The 22368-nt window shown below is 35.3% G+C and overlaps 1 protein-coding gene across 1 annotated transcript; it reads left to right on the top strand.

Moving 5' to 3' along the window:
* Positions 1-2962: 2962 nt before the first annotated feature.
* LOC128244026 (deoxynucleoside triphosphate triphosphohydrolase SAMHD1-like) lies at positions 2963-21742 on the top strand. The gene is made up of 16 exons (XM_052962045.1): positions 2963-3210; positions 12533-12726; positions 15781-15956; positions 17242-17402; positions 17743-17858; positions 18153-18223; positions 18375-18518; positions 18633-18680; positions 18863-19027; positions 19191-19282; positions 19540-19596; positions 19754-19985; positions 20328-20432; positions 20662-20766; positions 21113-21250; positions 21578-21742. The coding sequence occupies exons 1-16, from the start codon at positions 2963-2965 to the stop codon at positions 21740-21742; spliced, it is 2217 nt and encodes a 738-aa protein (XP_052818005.1).
* Positions 21743-22368: the final 626 nt, after the last annotated feature.

Raw genomic sequence — 22368 nt, 5'->3', positions numbered from 1 at the left:
TGGACGCTGATTGGTCGGTCGGGTATTGGCCGGCTAGTTTGACTGACAGCGCTCGTTATGTCAATTAGTGACATGATCATTTGCCTTGAAAAACCACATTGCCAGTGGGTCATAAAACTATACGAAATACAACTAAAACACACAAATTCTAAATCTTATTAATTAATTCGACAGACTGCGGGAAATTTAATAACCGAATAAAATATAAATAGAAATAATGAAAAATAAATCCATATGAAAAATAAATACATAAATTAATAGCCAGCTTCCTTATCTCACTAATTGTTGTATTTAAACAATTGTGACAACTCACTTGAAGAATGCTGATAAAATCCGCTCTGATGTCATATATAAAATAAGAGGCATTTGTTTTTGAAGAAATTAGACTGAATACTGATTAAAATCAAGAACAATAATTATTAATTTCAAGTTTGCATGATTTTCATTGATAGCGGTTGACTCTGACCCATCCATTGGTATGAGGGAGATGCAATAAAGATGCCCTATCTTTAAAGTTGCACTCTCTTAAGTTTGACAATTTTTACTTATTTTCGTTTTGTCTCAGAATCAGCTTAATTTGGCTTTTAGCCATACAACATCAATTTTTCTTTTTTGCTATGCATATTTATGCGACTATAATAATTTCAATTTACACTGATATAATAAAAATAATAATAATAATAATAATAATAATAATAATAATAATAATAATAATAATAATAATAATAATAAAACATTTTTAATATTTTGTTTTAAATTTCAAGAAATGCGTAAGTTTCAGCCAATATTTAGCTGCTGGTCATTAATGACTCAGTCACATAGCCCGGCCGATGAGGTTCCGATGAGCCAGCGATGCGATTTTCACCGAACACCGGCCGGACACCGGCCGGACATCCGTGGCGTTTGTTGCTTAAAACCGCATCGGTGGCAGCTCGGTGAAATTTTAACTTCGGAGCTAAATTTCACCGGGCTCTCACCGAGCTCCCTCATCGCAGCCCCATCGTAACCACATCGGAAAACACGTAGGCCGGTGCACGGCCGAGTATCGGCCGGTGTCCCGTGCATCTGAGACAACCAGAGGACGAGGTTTTTTTAACGGACACCGGCCGAGCTCCGACCGAGCTCCGGCCGATGTGGGACAGAGTCTTGGAAAGTATAGTACCGGTGGCTGACCGATGTAAGGGACACCGGCCGATGCTCGGCCGTAACTCGACCGGAACGCGACCGTAACCCGGCCGGATATCTCTGCTAGTATATATACTGTTCGCTCCTGTCTGTGTACAGCATTCAGCAAGTTGTATCCACACGATTCACTCTTGACAGACTTTATAAACAGGATGCCAAAATTAGTCAAGGAAAGTGATGGAGATGAGAAGAATTGCGGCAAGAAGAGGCAGCAGCCAGCTAGCAGCAAGGGAAAGGGCCAGAAGTAACAGAATACACTAGCAGTGAAGACCAGATAATCTCCCCGAAAGAGGATACAAGAGGAAGAAGGCGGTGCCAGTGGTACGGAGGGGGAGCAATCAGAGATATCCGATGCTGAGTCCATGGCGTCCCAGGCGTCAAAGTCGTCGCAGTCCAAGCCCACGTCCTCGTCCAAGTCCAAGTCCAAGTCCTCGTCGGCGTCTGCGTCGCGGCGAGCCGTTGGTGTGCCGATAGAGGAGATCACCCAAGACCAGATGCAAAAGAAAGCAGATTTCTACGAGGGACACCCTATGTACTACGATGTTGGGCATGAGAAATACAAAAACACGGCATTCTGGATGTTGGGGTAACGAGTCCTCATGAGGTTGTGTAGGGTCATGCAGGCCATGACGGTCTTAGTAACTGTCGACGGATTCATTCCCAGGGTTGTTAGAAGACATCTGAAGCGATTGGCAAGTATACCAAACGCATTTTCAACCACACGGCGTGCCCTGGAACACCGGTAATTGAAGATCCGCTCGTCCCGTGCCAGGTGACGATGAGGGTAGGGCTTTAACATGTATTGCCGAAGGGGGAAAGCGTCGTCTCCGACCATGTAGTAGGGTGTGTCCCGGTCGTCATTAGGCAGGGAATCCGGTTGGGGGAGTCCGATCGTTCCCTCACGAAGACCTGGCTCTAGCCGCGACCGGTTAAAGATGCCGGCATCGGAACACGACCCTGGTGACCCCACATCCACCCAGATGAACTTGTAGTTCGAGTCTACCACCGCAAGCATGACGATATAAAAGAAGCCTTTATAGTTGTAATAGAGTGAGCCACTCTTGGGGGGCTTCTTGATTGCGACGTGCTTCCCATCGATCGCGCCACAACAGTGGGGGAAGTTCCACCTGTCTCCGAATCCCTCGGCCACCGGGCGCCATTCATCTTCTGTCTGGGGAGTGGCCCACATCTCATCCTCGTATACGTCGTAGATAGCCTGACACACCTCGGGGATGAAAAGGGCGATGGTGTTGTGTGGGACACAAAACGCAAACGCAAGATCGTGGTACCTGCTTCCGGTCGCCCAAAACCTCAAGGTGATTGCCAGCTTCAGCCCAGGGTCCAAGGGGGTTCGATGCCTGCAACAGAAGAGGCTGAAATATGATTAAACTTTAGCAAGAATATAATGTTTGGAGGGAATTTTGTTTGCAAAATACGGATTAACTTACGTTGTACTCTTGGTAATGCGGGGGCCAACTCGGTTAAGCAACTCTTAGTACATCTGTGGCTCCATGCGGAGGAAGGTTTTGAAGTCGGCAGCGTGCTCGGCCTCGAGTTCCTTCATGAGAGTCTCGTACTGGCCGAAAAGGGGTCTGCGTAGGATCCACTCTCGCACCCACCAGCGTCTTTCTCTTCTGCGGGCCCTCTGTCGCTCCCTCTCGGCGGCTTCTAGTATTGCCGCCAGGACCAGGTTGTACTGGAACCTTGCTTGAGCCAGGTCGTGTTCGAGCAGTGCCATTCGAAGTCTCCTCGGTGCAGCCATAGTGATGAACTGACAATGTCAGGTAGGAAGAACGGAACAGCTCGGCACCCAAGTCCGTGTTACATCGGACGAGCATCGGCCGGTCATTGTTCAAAGCCCGTTAACAACCCGGCCGGCGATCGCACGGTGTCCTGTTACCTGCTCGGGTACCGGCCGTATTCCTTCCGATGTCCGGCCGACCTCCGGCCGGTAGTTGCTGCCACATCGGCAGAAAAAAACTCCCAATTTGAGACAGACTCCGTACGGTCACCGGCCGGTGTTCGGTCGGTCGCCTGAAGATGTCCGGACGGAGTCCGTTCACGTCACCGAGCTCTGCTTCCGATGAGGAGAGCTCGGTGGCACCAAAAAAATCCACTGAGCTCTACCGATGCCGGACATCGGCCGGGCTATGTGACTGGGCCATAAACCAATCAAGAGCGTATAATCAATATCCAATCGTAACAGCGGGATTCAGAAAGAGCGAGAATCGATATCATCTGTGTCATTACATGAGCCAAATAGCAACAAGGAAGAATTTTTCTAACATTAAGTCATTAAACGAGAAATATGAATATGCAATTAACTTTGTAATACTTCTTGCAAAATACTCTATCTTCAAACTTAACATGTGAAGGTATACGCTCTAAAAAATTTGAAGTTTTTGTTCCATCTTTTTCAAAAAGATTGCAAACAGAAAAGATGATAGCTATGGCCAAAAAATAAATTGCATACATTCCGTGATAGATGAACCCTTGCACTTAACACGTTAAGTTCTTGATTACTGCATTGTTTTAAATAATTTATGTCAATGCAAGTCAGCACCAATTCAAGAATATGATTTTCATCCACATTTCTTTCTACTACCTATTAACATTTCTTTCACTCCTTTTTCCCAACTAGCACACCGAAACTGAAAATTTGTCTCGTAATTTATTTGTGTACACGACTTTTTATACTTTATCAATATATGCATGCTGTACATGTAAATTTTGCGTGAAAAAATGAAAAAAGACACGTGAAGTGAAGTAAATCATGTTCCAAATAACAATGTTTGCTCGTTTAAAAATACACCTATAATTCGCTATCAATACCTTAACTTTAATATGAATGTTTCAGATTTTAACCAACACTGTTATTTACAAGTTATGTTTATTGTTATCAACCTAGCTTCTAATTAAACACAAACTATGAAAGCACACAGATTTGTTGTGATTAAGGTAGTAAGCTGTTGAAAAAAAATGCATTTATTTCAATTCAAAATATACATATTGAAGAAATGATACAGTTATTACATCAAATATCGTATACATATGTTCGAAAACTATCGTTGATCTTATTAATAAAATGTTTAAGTATTTTTGCACTATGTTGGCAATTCGGCATCATCTCTATTAAATACTTGGTGTAAGAAAGAGCCTAAGAGTTCCAAATGAACGGTTTGCCCATCATAATTATATGGCTTCAATTATAAATTTATGTACGATGCGCCAAAAGATTAAAGTTTAAAAGTTTAAAGTTTATTGTACACTCTGCACATATAATACGTGTGATACGAGGTTTACAACAAATAAACATACACAAATTAAATCGGTCAAGCTGTGTAAGTACTAAGAAAAAGAAGAAGAACGCTATATTCTGTCTTCTGGAGTCAACTAAGACAAATATAATGAATATATTTATACTAATAAATTTATATTAATTTGTAACAATTTGCAGTAAAAATTGAGGTAAGCGCTAGTTAGCCTGGTGTATTAATAAAATAATCCAGTATAATCTTAAAAAACTTCGCTAAATCTATCAATTTCCTTTCATCTGTTTCATTCATCAATTTTTTATACATAATTGTGTTACAGTTATCACCTTTAATATGCGGTAGCAGTCGTTTTCTTGCATCAACAAAGTGAGTACATTTAAAAAGATAATGAAATTCGTCACCGACATCGTTTGATTGACAAAGATGACATTTCCTATTATTACGTTCAATATTAAACCATCGCCCCTTTTCAATAGGGAGGTGATGATTACACATTCGAAATCTTATCAAATATTGCAAATAGAAATCAGGAACATTGTCAAAATAGCATTCAAAAGAATTACTTGCCTGCCGAACATCCTTTTATCGGCGCAACTATATTATTATAGGTGCCCAAATAAAACATGGGGGTCAATAAATATTTTAGGATATTATGGATTCATCCATTTTTATTTTTAGAATCTATCGGCGCACCCATATCTTCGAAAGGTCACTTTGACCAATCAGAACGAACCAAACATACAGGTATTTGTATTGGTGGTGTTGTTTTTTACCGAATGCCATATTTAATTTACTAACATGTTTTTATCAAAACCAGTATCATTTACAAATACGAAAGAAGATATGTATATTATAATGTTATTAATTAGGTGATTTCATATTGGTCTAGTTATTTGTCCGAGGGTAGCTGTATTTGCCTGAGCCCGAAAGGGCGAAGGCAAATACAGCTGACCGAGGGCAAATAACTGGGCCAATATGAAATCACCTAATTAATAAGTATTTTATTAATTAACTATTACCATTTTGGTTAAAAACATTCTTATAACTTACCTTTAAGTTCACCGTGAAGCCGTATTTATCCCTTATTCATTCATGGTGTCTGCTTTTCTAGACTTAACTTTGCTGATTTTGACATGCATCCTTAGAGTGACATTGCACATACTTATGAATAAAGCACTGTACATTGTAAGGAAGCATGTCTTTTCGTCTTAAATTCGTAAATCATTTGCCAAACGTCGAATGTTTCACCTTCGTCGTCCATTTTGTCGGTGTACAAAATCGTAATAGTCGTAAAATCCACAAACGGGTTAAATACAACTGTAATATCAAACCGTACAAGGTGGTTCAATCATTCAATAGGTTCAAGTATTCCAAATAGGTTTATAAGAAGCACAAACTTTTCAAAACAGTCGGAAAACTAAAAACAAAATGGCTACCTTTAAAAATAATTTCCGGCATATTTCTCATATTAGGCGAGTTTCGACAGCCAATGAAAATGGCCCATTTCTCAAATCCTATATTAGGCGAGTTTTTAAGCCAATCAAAACGGAGGAAACTCATATTAGATGAGTTTTGTTGATATTGGCCGAGTTCTGGCATATATTGTCTTCAATTGTCTGGTATTGATACCGCAATTGTCTCTGTATCTCGCCAAATACGTAATAGTTGATTAATAAATATACATATAAACCGAAATCAATAAAGCGTTAAGATAATTCACTGCACGTATAGATCTAAATCTCGGACAACTTTTGAAGACGTTGAAAGATTTTTTTCAAATTTGTTGAGATATCCGATATGTTTGCTCAATTTAATAAGAAACATAACGAATAAACTGAACATAAATAATATATCATTTCACGCTTAAAACAATAAATAGTGAATATAAAGCTTTCCATTGCCATTCAAAAATATTGATTAGCAGAACATATGACTCCTTTATAACCAAACCCTTGGCATTCCGTGACGTCTGATGTTCAATTGTGTTCAATGTTCTTTCAAACATATGCCATAGCCTTATTAATTGTATGAATAAATGTAGGATCATTCAGTACATGCATAAGTGTGTGTATTGCCAAGGGAAGTTACTGACAGTATTAATGTTTTCCCCATTATCATTATTAGTCAAATTTAATGTTGAGCATCTGAAAACAATGCAAAAACAATATAAATATTTTAAACATGTTTAAACAAAATATTAATAGATGACCGTATAATAGGTAAAGCATTCGAGAGCGATACTTGTATTCGTCAGCGGAAGTCGAGAAAACATCGATGTAACAAGACCTTTTATAACCATAAGTTATGGGAGCACCCCTCATATATTTATTCTTGCAAACATGTATCACGTGCGCAACATTTATTTTAGTCTTTTGGACCCTTTTTGTACACCTGATATAAACGAAAAATGCAACACAGGTGTTTTATAACTTAATACTTTCAGTTTTCCTTTTAGCCCGATTGATATTTAAGAACTAGAGTGTATAACTGTCAGTTAAATTAGTACATATCGTGTGACGAAACTGTTTACCGATAACACTCGCTACCTTTCGACTGTTCTCTGTGAAAAATTCTTAATTCTTTTACAGGAAATACTTTCATTTAAAATTACCATTGTTTTATATCGCCCTGTGTGAAAGGCGCTACAGCTAATAGTAAACGGTACCTTTAAGACATGCTTCGGATTGCCAAACGTCCCCAAAAAATAAGATTAACTACTTTGAAAATATATCTAATGACAAAACTCAATTGATGGATATCCAGTGAAATAAAAAAAAATATACAGATAATACTATTTTCTAGTGGACACGTAACTTAGCTTTTTTAGAAAATTGATAACATAGGGATTGCGATTTACGATTCTTAAGCATAGGTTAAGCATAGGTTGCCATCAGCTAGGTTTCAAAAGGAGACCAAAACGTTTGTGCATTTTGTAATCTTTATAAGTGCTTTAGACTAAAATTTATCTTATCGGGATAAACATTGAATCACGAGTTTCCCATCCTTAAATAATGGTGGCTTAGAGGTGTCATACGGGCTTTTTTTTTATCTCGTTAAATAGACGTAAATATCTCTTAAAAACAACCCAACTTGTTCAAACGACATACGTATCTAGTAAAAAAAACTACTTAGTATTTTGTTTAAACGATTTGGTATCTCGTTAAAACGACTAACGTGTCTCGTTAAAACTCAATAGTATCTCTTGAAACGACTTATGCTTCTCGTTTAAATGACATAATGCGACATTATAATCATGGCTGAGGCATGAGATGCTAGTTAATATGCGAACACTTCATCGATTCTTATTGACAAACGCAAATACCTTTACATCAAGAAGCATAAACTAACATATTTTGAAATTGAAATGATTTGGATACTTTACAATGAACAGGCCATGAACTACTAGTACCATTAAAGGTATTCGCTCATGTTTTGGTACCAAAACAATTTTCCGGATATGCATCGGAAAATACTCATTTAATGATTATTTTACTCTTTGATAAACAACCTGGTTTAAGTGTGAAGCAAACACACACCGGTACAGCCAATAGCTAGAAAACCGAAACTTTATTCACTCGCCCACAGTGACTCATACTTAACTGAGAGAAATCTAGACTTGAAAAACATTCTAGCATCACGTGATAATGTCTCTCAACCAATCGCGCTACAGCCTTTTGTTGAATCGCGTTAGTAGCGCAAATCAAAATTGTGGACCTCACAGACAATATTAGATCATATATCAACACTTGTTGATTGGATCCTGCCGTCAGTTTCTAGGTTTTAACACTCCCATTGATTTGCCACATTTCAATTCGTATGAAAAGTATCCGTAAAAAGTGCATTAACAAATCATGATCGAATCCCTTTACGGCGAATAGAAATATCAACACGAAAAATGAACTTGTAGAGGTCAGCTATAATCGCTAAATGTTTACTGAAATAACCTATTGTCACTGGGTTTTTTTTCGCAGTATGCAAATATGCTAAATTGAAATTTCATTGGCTTTGCTAGTTATTTTTGGTAAAAGAGTATCTTTATTTATAACTATTAGCTTGACAAACAAGCGATTTTAAGTGGCGTATTGTCACACTGTTTCGAGTATTATAAAATGCGTGACGTAAGTGTAGAAAATGTCGCGTAACGCCAACGCTCACTTGACTTTCGTGATAGTTCCTCCAGTAACCAACCAACAACTGTTCAAGTGTTCTAAGTCTTTATTGTTCAACGTTCTTTCTAAGTATAATAATCAGTATATAATACAGCATGACATTTAAGGTAATCCCACATCCTAACTGCCGTCCATTAAGGACCCAAGGCCGCGTTGCTTGCCTGGCCTAAGCCAACTCTCTTTTCACATCCCAAGTCATCTCTTTTATACTAATTTGTTGTCTACATATGACAGCTTTACAACCACAGGAATACACGTTTTTGTAATTAACATGACCATTTTGTACATTTGTACCAGGTCGGCTGTCAACCATTTTCATATTCAAATGTCAATCAAATATGCCCTACATTACTAAACATACAGTATGTAGACACATATCCATTTAATTAAATCTTAATTATATCTTAAATATAACGTATTACGTCACATTCTATTCTGTTACGTGACATTCGTCCTTTTTTTATCAAGATTTTTAAGAAAATCTTTGCGTCAACCCCAAACAATGGTTATAATTGAATAGATAAATAAAATCGTAAGAAAATATGTTTCTCAACCCCAAACAGGTAAATTAAAAAAAAGTAATTCCGACAAAAAAAAAATACGCAAAAGAAAATCTGTGCCTAAATCTCAAACAATGATGATCAAGTTGTATTTCCGACAAAAAAATACGCAAAAGAAAATCTGTGCCTAAATCCCAAACAATGATATCAAATTGTATAGATACCGTCCCTTTTTAATGCAAGATTTTCTTTTCGTAAGCAATAGAAAGTAAACTGACACGTTATTTGTCAAAATGTCGGACATAATATAGACTAATTGGTAATTAGCCCTCAGGTAATTAATAAACATAGTTAACAATTAGAAAATAACACTGCAGATTGAGTACAAGTAATTAACACTGACAGTACTGTTGTCAAATTTGGTAATTAGTCAATGTTTTATGTAGCGCTGTTTTTCATGTTATCATTCTGAAGACAGGGAATCATCGTTGTTGTTGTTGCTGCTGCCGTGTTGTTGTAGATGTAGAGTTTATAGCCAAGGGGTTGTTTGATTGTAGAATGTCCCCACCGACTCGAAATGTTCTGCCATTATACGACTGCTAATTCCGGAAGTGTACTTAGATAGATGTGTGCAAGTGTTCATGTTATTGAAGATACTAACGATCTCAAGTTGGTGTTGTCCATCACACAGGAATCATCACGGTCCTAAAGACTTGATCATGTGACGTCAAGCCGAGCACAGGTCATACGAGAATGTGTGCTTAGCTCCTCTGGATATTCCGAAGTGTAACCAATTGGTTAGCACATCACATACGCAATACCAGAATATAGTTCGATCCTTTATGAAACACCGATGACCACTTAACACAATATCGCCACTAGGTATATTATCTCGATATCCGCTGAAGAATAATGTTGATATTGACTGTTCGTATCACGTGACATATTACCTGTACTTTTACCTTTCATTGACATAGGTGTTGCTATTACCATGAAATTTTGTGTTGATATTTTCAAGCAGGCTTATATTTTGAAAGTGGCCCCATTTATAATTAATTACTGTATCTGTGCGTAAGTATTCGTATGTTTGATTTTAATGAATGTTTGACCTAAGTTTTTTTTTGTGAAACGTTTTGTTTTTATGAACAGCATTTTATTTTATTAAGAACCTTTTTATGCAATATTTTACAAAGCTTATATGTTAGCTCATAAGTAGTCCATTATTTTAAGAAAACTAATACATAAGTGATTCAATTAATTTATTAAATAACTCACACCCTAATGTGACTTCACAGGAGTCCAACAATTTTGTTGAAATTCAATATCTTGAACGTATCATCTCCAATCACTTAAGAAACCTGGTCTTTCTTGACCACTATCTTTGTTTATCTTTGTACAACTTTGTACATCTTCACAGTTATAAGAAAGCTAAACTCTAGCTTAACATGTTACCATCATGCTTATCATCGGATAACTTACAACTTTATAATTGATTCATTAGTTTTACCAAACTAATCTGTGAGTTACTTAAATAATTTAATTAGATTACTTACTACCTAACAAACAATTTTATTAGTGATTTCGAAATTGAAAATTACTTGCCGTATTCAGGCGATACACTTTATTTAATGACATCTAAAAAAAAATACTTTTTATTTTGCATGCTTTCTCTCTCAGACCTTTCTATGATCCAAACATTGATTTATTTATATGATTTTTACAACTTTAAAACCATCACCAATTTACTCAAAATTATATAAAATGATATATTGACAAAATACTACAATTATTTACAAGACTATAAACTTACTTAATTTTAATGATTTCATATCATTAATGTCAAGTTAATTACAGGTAACATTGCATTCATTTACCTATCTGATGTGTTTGACAATTATTTACAGTTACATGACAACTGAAGTAATGAAACCTGCCATTTGTCTCCTTCTTCGACATAAAAAATATTTCATTTTGTATTATCTTCAGTGTTTGCACTAAACCCTGAGTATAAGTCATTATTTTTTTTGTATTTATGCAACTTTCATTAATGTTAGACCTGCTAAATAAGTTTACTCAAATTCTTTTAATTACATTTCTTTCCATGTTAATTATTCAATTAATGTCCTTAAATGACTTAGTTTTCTTTTTCATCTAGTTATTCAATAATGTACTTAAATGATTCTTCGTTTGCATTTAACAACGTTTTTTTCACACCTGTTTTACATTTTTTATCGAATTTCTCAATATCTTTATCTTTGTTACCTTAAAAACTCATTCTTCAGTTTATTCTTATTTAAATCAAATGGTTTTATTGTACTAAATAATATGGAACGTTGTTAAGTCAGAAATTAGATAGCTTAGGGTCTCCTTCAAAAGAACAGCTTTGCTCTGATTGCATTTATTATCCAAAACTTTAAAATTTTGCCCTGTTAAATATCCCAAAATTATAGCAACACGTGTCATATCTAGGCAAGAAATACAAAGTAATAAAACGTCACTAACTTTTGTCCCGTGGCCTGTTCGCGCTGCAATGTCCATAGTCACTCGAACCGCAGTTGTCATCATGTACCTTTTTCTTCTTCATTTCAAAATGTGATCCAATAGTTGTCAGTACTCCCCCGTTGTGTTCCACGTCAACCCTGTTCTTGAATATCTTCGGTCAGCAGGCGCCAAACTTTTACGTGTCGCGTAACGCCAACGCTCACTTGACTTTCGTGATAGTTCCTCCAGTAACCAACCAACAACTGTTCAAGTGTTCTAAGTCTTTATTGTTCAACGTTCTTTCTAAGTATAATAATCAGTATATAATACAGCATGACATTTAAGGTAATCCCACATCCTAACTGCCGTCCATTAAGGACCCAAGGCCGCGTTGCTTGCCTGGCCTAAGCCAACTCTCTTTTCACATCCCAAGTCATCTCTTTTATACTAATTTGTTGTCTACATATGACAGCTTTACAACCACAGGAATACACGTTTTTGTAATTAACATGACCATTTTGTACATTTGTACCAGGTCGGCTGTCAACCATTTTCATATTCAAATGTCAATCAAATATGCCCTACATTACTAAACATACAGTATGTAGACACATATCCATTTAATTAAATCTTAATTATATCTTAAATATAACGTATTACGTCACATTCTATTCTGTTACGTGACAAAAAGCATGCGCCCTGTGTATGTTGAAATTGCAGATGTGTTGTGTTTTTTTTCATTTTTTTTTGTGTTGTAAGATAAACATCTTATAAACGATTACATATGATTTTGCGGTAAACAATAAAAATGCAAATTTTAAATTTTATCTCAGAAATATGAACACAAATACAATTTTCTAGTTTTCCTTTAATGCGCCGTGCTTGAACGTTATCGTTTACATTCTCTTCTCTTACCAATAAGGAAGGACACCATGACATCCCAGTGTGACCAAATGGATATGGACCCTTCCGCTTCTCAAGAGTCGGGTGGCGAACCACCACGCAAAAATACTCGTTTGGACAACGACTATTTGAATTATTCTAAGTGGGATGCGGACACAGTTGCTGATAAACTGCGACAAAAGGGTCTAATTGAAACTGCTGAGCGTTTTCGTGGTAAAATTGTCCCTAAATATAATAGCATATAGAAATAAAAAGTCAATGTCTTTAAAGTTTTAGGAATGTGTATTTTAATATACGCATTCAGACGATAAAGAAAAAGCAACTCTGTCATGCATGTACTATACATGTAGCTACATAGTTTCTAAGTTGTTTTTAAACTACTGGTTTTATAATTTCCAGAGGAAGGTTTAATAGGCGATACGTTGATACAGCTTGAAGACAAAGTTTTTGAGAAGTTGGGAGTCACGTAAGTGATTGTTATAGAAGACATAATAGCAGATAAAAATGGAAATTTTGTCACATGATTTGAAATTCTGTAAAATTGTATTCCGGAAATATTCATTGCATCTCTCGTTAATTTGTTTACATGAAATAGGGACTGGAACCAAATAGTGGAATTACGGAAGTTTATTCGGAAATTAAAGACACCTCCTTTTCATTTCTTTGGACAAAAGGTAAGCCTCTTTAATTTAGTTCACAGAGACATGACAAGAATGGTTTTATTATTTGTTTTATTCTTAAATTTCTTAAGTTAATGCATACTTTGATAAGATTTACCATTTACGTTTTTACTATATCCGGTATTGTTGGGATAAGGGTGAGATTGTGCACACAAACTAGTTTAAACCCCCAGTAAGTTTACATTTTACTGCCCGTTCCAAGGCGGTACCTAACAATCCTGATTAACCCCCCTTGTGTTAAAAATTGTATATGTAGTGTATTGTTTGTGGAGTTTTGTGTTGTTGTTCCATGTTTCTTTTTTGTATTGTTTGTTTTTGTGTTCTATGGCATTGGCGTCGGCTCGGTGCCATTAAACGGGGTTTATGATTAAACTTTCGACTACTGGACTTGTAGTTTTTCATATAAAAATTGTTATCAAATATAATCTTGCACTAAAGTACTTGAATGGTGATAATATTAAAACCCATAATACATACTATCCGGGACGTATTGGAAACTGCCCGTTATCGGTGAAACGATAACAAATAACAATCTACCTACAATCCGTAGCGCCCGCACAGCAAGTACCAAAAAATTCCGCAAGTTTTTCGATCTGCGATAATCTGTAATCTCCGTATATTTCCGCCAGCTCTTCGGGAAAATAAGCACAGACAAGTGGTTTATAGGTCCGTGTTATAGGTCCGTGAGATAAAAGGTAAAAGGAAAACGTGCGTATTGTACGTTAAATAATCAAGTCTGCTTATTAATTCAAAATGCAAGAATATATATATTGGAAATATTTTATATATAAATCCAAACCAAAGTCTGCTGGTATTCCGATTAAAACATTTTAAATATATTTTTTATCAATGGGTAATAATGTGTTTGGCTGTTTAAATAAAGAATTTAAATGATCGCTCCATCATAGATCTGATATTTACTCTTTTATCGTTTGTATAAAAATTGTTCAATTGTTATATAAAAAATATGTTGTATTTTTACATATGATGAAATGTTTGATTATATTTATAGAAAAGCATTATGACTAAAATCGTATAAAATAAAGGCGGTATTCAAGGGAAATAAGTTAAAAATATAAACGATGAGTAACAAAAAGTTAATTATGTTATTAATTCGACTATGCTGTCGGTCCGCGTCAAGGAGAAGTTATGTCACCTTCGGTATTTTTATTCTTTGTTGAATATATAAACAAAATGGTATATTTACAATATAATGTAGACTCTTGCTTAGCAAGTGATGTTATTGTGAATTATGTAATTAATTCGACTATGCTGTCGGTCTACGTCAAGGAGAAGTTCTGTCACCTTCGTTACTTTTTTACTCCTTGTTGAATATATATACATAGTGGTATATTTACTAAAGTATGTAGACTCTGGCTTAGCAATTGATGTTATTATGCTTATAATGTTGTTATTTGTTGACGACATTACTATTGTAGGTGTAACCTTTGGGCTTATTTACTTAGAAAGGATTTAATAAATTGTGCATAGACCGTGAATACAACAATTGTGTAAGTAAAAAGTGTTCAATGCCATGACAGGATAATTAGTATTCACACTCAAGCTTATCATACATAACGGAACCTACACGCCTAGGAAACACTCGCACTACCTATAATTTAACACCAGGTAACATATTACCCCGCCCGGGAAAGAATTTCTCCCGAAATGTAAATTTATCATAGGTATAAAGAACCCCGGTCTCCGATTAAAATAAATAAAACTACTTAAATGAAACCGTAAACTAAAGCAAATGATAAGTACATTTTGCTTACAGAATTAGGAACAACACAAAGAATAGCATTAAGCAAAAGTGACAATGGCATGATAAATATGGGCGGTAGTTGTTGTATGAACTGTAACTTAAGATATAGCAGTTGTCGCCCTTATAAGCGAAACTGACAGAAGATTTTGAATCGATGACTTAATAATTTATTAATTATACACATCTAATGTTCAAAAATAATTATAATGATAATTCTGGGTAACATTAAATAAATAAAACAAATGTTATAATAACACAGCACAGAAAAGATCTCTGCTGCAATTTAAGCAAAATAAATATAAAATAAAACACAGCAAAGCATATAGTAATTGAAATACACAAAAACCTTTAGAAACTTGACATAATAATAAGTAAATAATGTTTGCAGTGAACAATAAGGCAATAATGTAGAAAATTGAAATTTAAAAGGACACTATGAAATCTGAATAAAAGAAATATCAAGGCACAGTAGTACCTTTACGACAATTCAATTACATTCTATGGGATAATTACTACACGACAATGCGCTCAATATATATTATAAATAGTAAAGGCGTGACAATACATTGTATGTAATAGTAATAAAACTTTACAAAAGAAACCAATCTGAACAAATGATACAAGCGAATACCCAAAAATGTCAATCATACCTATAAAGGTTGACTATGATTCACAATGAACAATATGTAAACAAACATATAAATGTAAGGAGATAAAATAAAACTCTTTGAATGAATTTAAGACCAATGCATTCACAACTGTAATAAGGAAACTAGACAAATAACTCCACCTGGGGAGCGACCCATTCTCCATATCTGTCAGGTGGTTTTCTTGCTCGCCTGGGCCTGGGCTGCGGTTGTTCAGGGGCAACCAAACTAGTATATGAACCTCGACTAGGATCAAGAGAAGCAAAAGATGAGGGATTCTCATATACCGAAGGTGATCTTGTAGAAGGAGTCGTGGGGTCAACAGTAATACGGCTGGAGTCCGAAAGACAAGTGAGTCCAGGTCGTCTTCGTTGAGGAATGATGTAGCGGAAAGAAGACATGGTTCCTGAGGAAGACGAATCAGAATCCTCGGAAGTATCTGCTACAATAACAGCTCTGGCAGGCATTTCCTCCTAGGAGCAGGAGTGGGGACAGGCTATTCAAGAGGAATGGAAATGAATGGAAGAAGAAAGTCTCTATGAAGAGTTCTAACTGGACCTTTCCGTGATTCTTGCTGAACTTTGAAGACCGGAACTTCTGGATTAGGGATATCAAGAATAACGCATGGGTTAGACTCCCATCTAACCGCCAGTTTGTGTAATACAACAATTATGTAAGTAAAAAGTGTTCACTGTCATGACAAGATAATGAGTATTCACGCTCAAGCTTATCATACATAACGGAACATACACGCCTGGGAAACACTCGCACTACCTATAATTTAACACCTGGTTACATAGCGAAACACCTGACTTTATTCGATAGCCTTTGTATATACTTTCAGAATATTGTTATACTTGGGGTTATACATGCTTGCTTGCTTGAAAGTTAGAACGGTATAAACCTTTTGATGGACCAGTATTGGTTTTATATAAGAATTACGAATGACATTAAATTATGAGCATACCTAAGTTATTTACAGAAACAAGCTGGTTGTTTTATTGTAGACTTAGACTTTCAGTTAAACCTTCACGCATATAAACGGGTAAATAAAACCGTCGTCGTAACTGATATATTATTATGTGCAATTTAAGAGATATCGAAGATGAAAAATAGAAAAGAAAACGATCTTGAAGAAGCTTTGAGTTTTAGGCGAACAAGTTGAATGTGTAAGATTTACGTTGCTTCAGTTCGTCTTGACATTATTTGGCCATAGTACTTATATGCATTATCTACTATTTCCTATTTCATAACTTATTCGTCTGTTCTGTTCTTTTGAAACGACTTTTCAAAACAATAATCAGTATAAATCGTTTTAAAAAAAATTGACGAGTATATCGAACAAATAGAAAAGAAGGAAGTGGGTTTCCTACAGGTATGAAACGTTTGGTATCCCAAAATGACATAATTCCGTTACGATCGTCTCAAATTACAGAAAATGCATTTAATATCGTAATTACAAATAATTTAAAATCATATACCCGAATTGGATAAAATAAAAAGCATGCATTTCATGAAATAAAGTATAAAAAGATGATGAAATTGATTGGATAAAAACTACAAATTATAACATGAAAACTCTACCTTAAGAAGACCAAATGAGCTGCAAATTGACATACCCACTTTTCTTGCTTAGGTGTTCAACGACCCAATACACGGCCATATAGAACTACATCCGCTGTGTGTTAAGATCCTCGACACTCCGGAATTCCAGCGGCTACGATTCATTAAACAACTCGGCACCTGCTATTTTGTTTACCCAGGGGCATCCCACAACAGATTTGAGAATAGCTTGGGGTAAGCTTTTGTTAAGGTTATACCTTAAATTTTCTTAAATACAACACTCTGTTAGAGGAACTTTAGTTAGGGAATCGGTCAAACTCGTGTAAAAGGGACAGCATGTGCAACTCTTTTGGAGGGCTGTAATTTACTTATATATTTGATTTGAAATGATTCACTTTTATTTTGTAAATAAAAAACGTTTAAAGATAAACATGCTTGAAGGTAAACTTATACATTTTTACGTGCCCAAACAGACATATTTACCGTTAACTGTCGAACACACAACCTTTATCTACATGAAACAGATGACTATCAACATACGTGTTTACAATTTTGTATTGAACCGTTTCTCCAGAGTGTGTCACCTAGCAGGTAAACTCCTTCGCGTTATACGTCAACGACAACCAGAACTGGACATAACAGACGTTGATGTTCTCTGTGTTGAAATAGCAGGCTTGTGCCATGATCTTGGTAGGGATAGACACTAATTGGATTATGATTCTTGTTTACATACATAGTATGTATGTTGTTTGCAATACATGCGTAGTTATTTATAGTTTTTCGTAGTATGATCTTTTGATTTATGATATATAAATGTTATATTACTTATAATATTGTGGGTTTTTTTTGCACAATTGTTTAAAAAAAGAGAGTGTTGATTGCAAATATAACATGGTTTTAATTTAACTCGTTGATAATTATAGGCATAACATATAACAAATGCTAGGTCTGCAATTTTAAACCCATTGACCTTGTATATTTTAGGCCATGGCCCATTTTCTCATCTTTTCGATGTCGCCTTCATACCGACTGTGTCACCTGGTACCAGATGGAATGTAAATCGGCTTAAGTTCAGCTCCTACTTCTTATAATACCATATAGTAAAGCTTCCAGACATCATTTTTTCATCATATATTAAGCTCTTTTCGACAATCAAAGGATGTTATTCATTTTAGTATGTGTAATTTTTTTGTATTTATTATGCAGCATGAAGATACATCGATAAAGACGTTTCGATACCTAGTAGAAGAGAACCAGTTGAACACAACATTTAAGAAATACGACCTGACGGATGTTGACATTACCTTTATAGAAGAAATGATCGCTGGGCCTCAGCATTATTGCGAAGATGTAAGGGCCAACTAAAATTAAATTTCTTATCTAAAACATAAGTATACGTGCATTGCTCTTTGTCTCAATTTCTCAGTAAGTACAATTCTTTATATTCTTTATTCTGTCATTCAGATATGGGCGCTAAAAGGAAGAACAGAAGATAAAAGCTTCTTGTATGAGGTAAATCATAAAACAACTTCTCAAATCGTTCAAGGATTGTATGGTTACGGTTGGTGTAGCACTAGTTGGAAACTGTGAACTGAAACGAAACCGAATACGTTCAATAAACTAAAATACACACATAAACTGATTTTACATGACAAACATTCCGCACCAATGTCTTTGTTTTGGTTCCACGACAGATCGTTGCCAATAAGCGAAATGGAATTGATGTAGACAAATGGGACTACTTCGCACGTGACTGCCTCATGCTAGGAATCAGAAACAATTTTGACTACACACGCTTCATTCATTTTGCACGTGTTGTGCAAGTAAATGGGGCATATCAAATATGTACACGAGATAAGGTAAGTATAACTCTTTTCCGGAAATACGAATTTCTGCATTATGAAGTACATATAGATCTTGTCTGAAACAAATGCATGTTTATAGTTCTTAACGTTGTAATTTATCATAAAAACTTTATATAAGATGCGAGTTGCTTCAATATTGTCTTTTTTAAATAAACAGGATTCCGAAACACTATATGACATGTTTCATATACGCCAGACGTTAAATCGCATAGCTTATAGCCACAAAACATCGAACATCATTCAAAAAATGTAAGTGCGTTTGCATTTCTAATTGTGATTGAGAAGGAGGGGGTACTTCGCATATCTGCGAATTATTCAATAGTGTAAGATGATATGAGCACCAAATTAGAATTGCAGTTTTGAGTCCTTTCCCAAATCAGAATTAAAGAAGATCTTTTAAATACATAACAAAAGAAATAGTGCTTATATGTTACAACTGCACAACATTTGGTTTCGTGACATTTGCTTTGTTGAATTGTGACTTTTGAGTGGAAATTCTTTTTCAGGGTGACTGAGGCCTTCGTTAAAGCCAATGATCATATCAAGTTTGTCGGAGAAAAAGGGTGGGTGATGGTATTAATAATATGTGAAGTTTTGGTGCAATACTTTCTCCTTCCGATATATTCATCATCTTAAGAATATATATTTCATTGTTATTGTACGTACAATATATATGATTAAAAAGGGCAAACTTTTAATTATTGAACTCTTGCAATACAGAATAGAGAAGAAAATGTCAGAGGCCATTCATGACATGAAAGCTTTCAGTCAGATGACAGATCACGTGTTTAATCTGATACTGAATTCAACGGACCCAAACCTGAAGGAATCAAGGGACATTTTAACAAACGTTTTGAAGCGCAAGCTGTACAAGTGTGTGGGACAAACGCAAGCAAAGGGAGAGCACATGAAAAAAGAGGTTCTGTATATGCTGTACTTTATTATTCAGCTAGTATGCATCTTTTGTAAATATCTAAATGAGATTGAACAGATGTGAGGCGTTCTTCGAAAACATCCTGTAGTTCACCAACAAAGCGGATATCTATGATGTGGTACTTCTGGTTGAAAATAGCTAAGTGATTTTTAAAATAGATGACCCCCTTAGCATATGGGCGCTGACAGTGTTGCATTATCTTTGCTCTCAGTAGAAAATCTTAATAAAACATCATTATTCTTAGGATAAAGTTGGTCTTTCCGAAGGTTTTCTCTTCCGAAAGTTAGACGGTTGAAAATGACCTATCATATGAAGTTGCTTGATCTTACACATACTTAAAATTATGATTTGTATGAATAGGAAGACAAACACGTGATGATCAAAGAGATGCGCAAACTTATGGACGACGATGAGTACGAAATTTCCCCATTGTATGATATGAGCGATCATGGCATTGTTTTGCTGGTCAGTTTTTACATTTGCATTATTAGATGATGATGATGATGATGATGATGATGATGATGATGATATTATTACTTTTATTATAAGTATTATATTATTATTATTATTATTATTATTATTATTATTATTATTATTATTATTACGTTGATAATTGTGATATTGTAAAAAGAAGAGTTTTACTTGGCACAAATTAGTTTATTGTAATTGTGCCCTACGCGTGATATCTTTCTAGTTTGTGGATTTAGACCACGGTATGAACGAGAAAAATCCCATTGAGAACACGATGTTTTATTGCAAGGAAAAGCCCAACGAAGCTTTCCATATTCGTCGAGAGCAGGTACATTTGCTTTCTTTTTTTAATGTCAATAGCATCTAATTCCAACATTTTTAGTACTATGCTATGAATATCCGGTCGTTCATGTGTTATCTAGGGTTATTATACGCAAACTTCAGTCGAGTTACCAATTTTAGTTTCTTAATCCAGAAATGCATTGAATTCTTTGTAGTCATTTTAGTATCCTGTCTGTATTTTCAATTATAGTGTATATTTTTACTGTTTTGAGATATGTTTAAGTACTTGAGTTAAGTTTTTTAGATAAATAGCTGTCATACCGTGTGTGTAAAAATATATTTTAAAAATATTTAACATTTATCTATAGTGATAATTACTTTTTTTATGATAGGAATCTAACTTTCTGCCCTCACTGTTCAAAGAGCAAGCAATTCGCGTTTACTCGAAAGCGGTTGATCAGCGCTCCCAGAATATAGTTAGACAAGCTTTTGTCCGTTGGTGCGAAGAAAACAAATATCCAACACCAAAGGTCTGTCAATGTTGTAAAATACAAAATTTAAAAAAAAAAACTATGAAAAGCTTAAAAAGAAAATATACAAAAGTTAGGCAATATTATGAAGTATTGTGCAATATGTATACTAATCCCGGTCCAACATTTAGCTGTATACCGGATTCAACGGGGGAACAGATTACGCGTTCATTCATGTTTAAATGATAAGCGATCTGAAAAGATTCGATTTTGAGAAACAAATTATATTGATTATAATGGTGTTATTTATTTATATATATTTACCAATGAAAGTAACATCCACATTTTTGCTTCTTGATAATTTCTGAATCTTTGTATGTTGTCCAGGGTGGATATGTCAGCTCAGGTGGTTTAACCCGATTCAAAGCCGGCAAAAGACTCACAGACCAGGTAAAGGAAGCGGAACAACAACACACTCGAAGCAGGAATAATACGGCAAATATCAAACAAGAACCAGATATGGAATGGAACAGTGCAGCATCGTGCTATTAAATATGAGCACGTGCCATGGCAATGTACTCATATGTGCTGTTTATTCACGTGGATATTGAAGGGGTCATAAAAAAGGTATTAAGACAAACTGGTTTAATTGTGAGCCTTATTCTTATCCCATGTGCTGAAAAAAAATGTCAAAATGTATGGATTGGAAGTGTTCCAGACTTCAAAGATTTGTAAAAGAAATCAGCTTACCAATTATATTCCCTTGCTGCAGTATCAACGAACTTGTCGAAATCCCGCCTGTCATACTTGACACCCTGTCTAAAATCTGACAAATGCAGGCCGCCACAAAAACATCAATATATGCTAAAATAAACTGCTACATAAATATTTTTTCGGTTATTGACATCAATTTTTTTTTTAAATGAACCCCTTTTCATGATTTATTATGAAACTGAAACACTACATATAGAAAAAACTGCAGTTGTTGTTAACGCATTTCATTGTTTATTTGTTATTTATGTTTGCTTTTACAGTTTGATATATATGAACATAGACATTGTCGTCATTGTTGACATCGTCTTCGTGCAATTCATAACTTGAAATGTACATGCTGGCAAAACGCATGTACCTTGAAGGTATCACAAATCTGGTTAAACTATTTTTTGTTCTTTTGTTAA

This window comes from Mya arenaria, chromosome 8 (assembly GCF_026914265.1).
Source record: "Mya arenaria isolate MELC-2E11 chromosome 8, ASM2691426v1".
Taxonomy (NCBI): Eukaryota; Metazoa; Mollusca; class Bivalvia; order Myida; family Myidae; genus Mya; species Mya arenaria.
This window is presented reverse-complemented; position numbering and strand designations above follow the sequence as displayed.

Coding starts and splice junctions, on each gene's coding strand:
- LOC128244026 (XM_052962045.1), top strand. CDS start 2,963: ATGTCAGGTAGGAAGAACGGAACAGCTCGGCACCCAAGTCCGTGTTAC. Junction 18,224..18,374: donor CACCTGGTACCAGATGGAAT/GTAAATCGGCTT, acceptor TTTATTATGCAG/CATGAAGATACATCGATAAA. Junction 19,986..20,327: donor TGTACTTTATTATTCAGCTA/GTATGCATCTTT, acceptor TTGTATGAATAG/GAAGACAAACACGTGATGAT.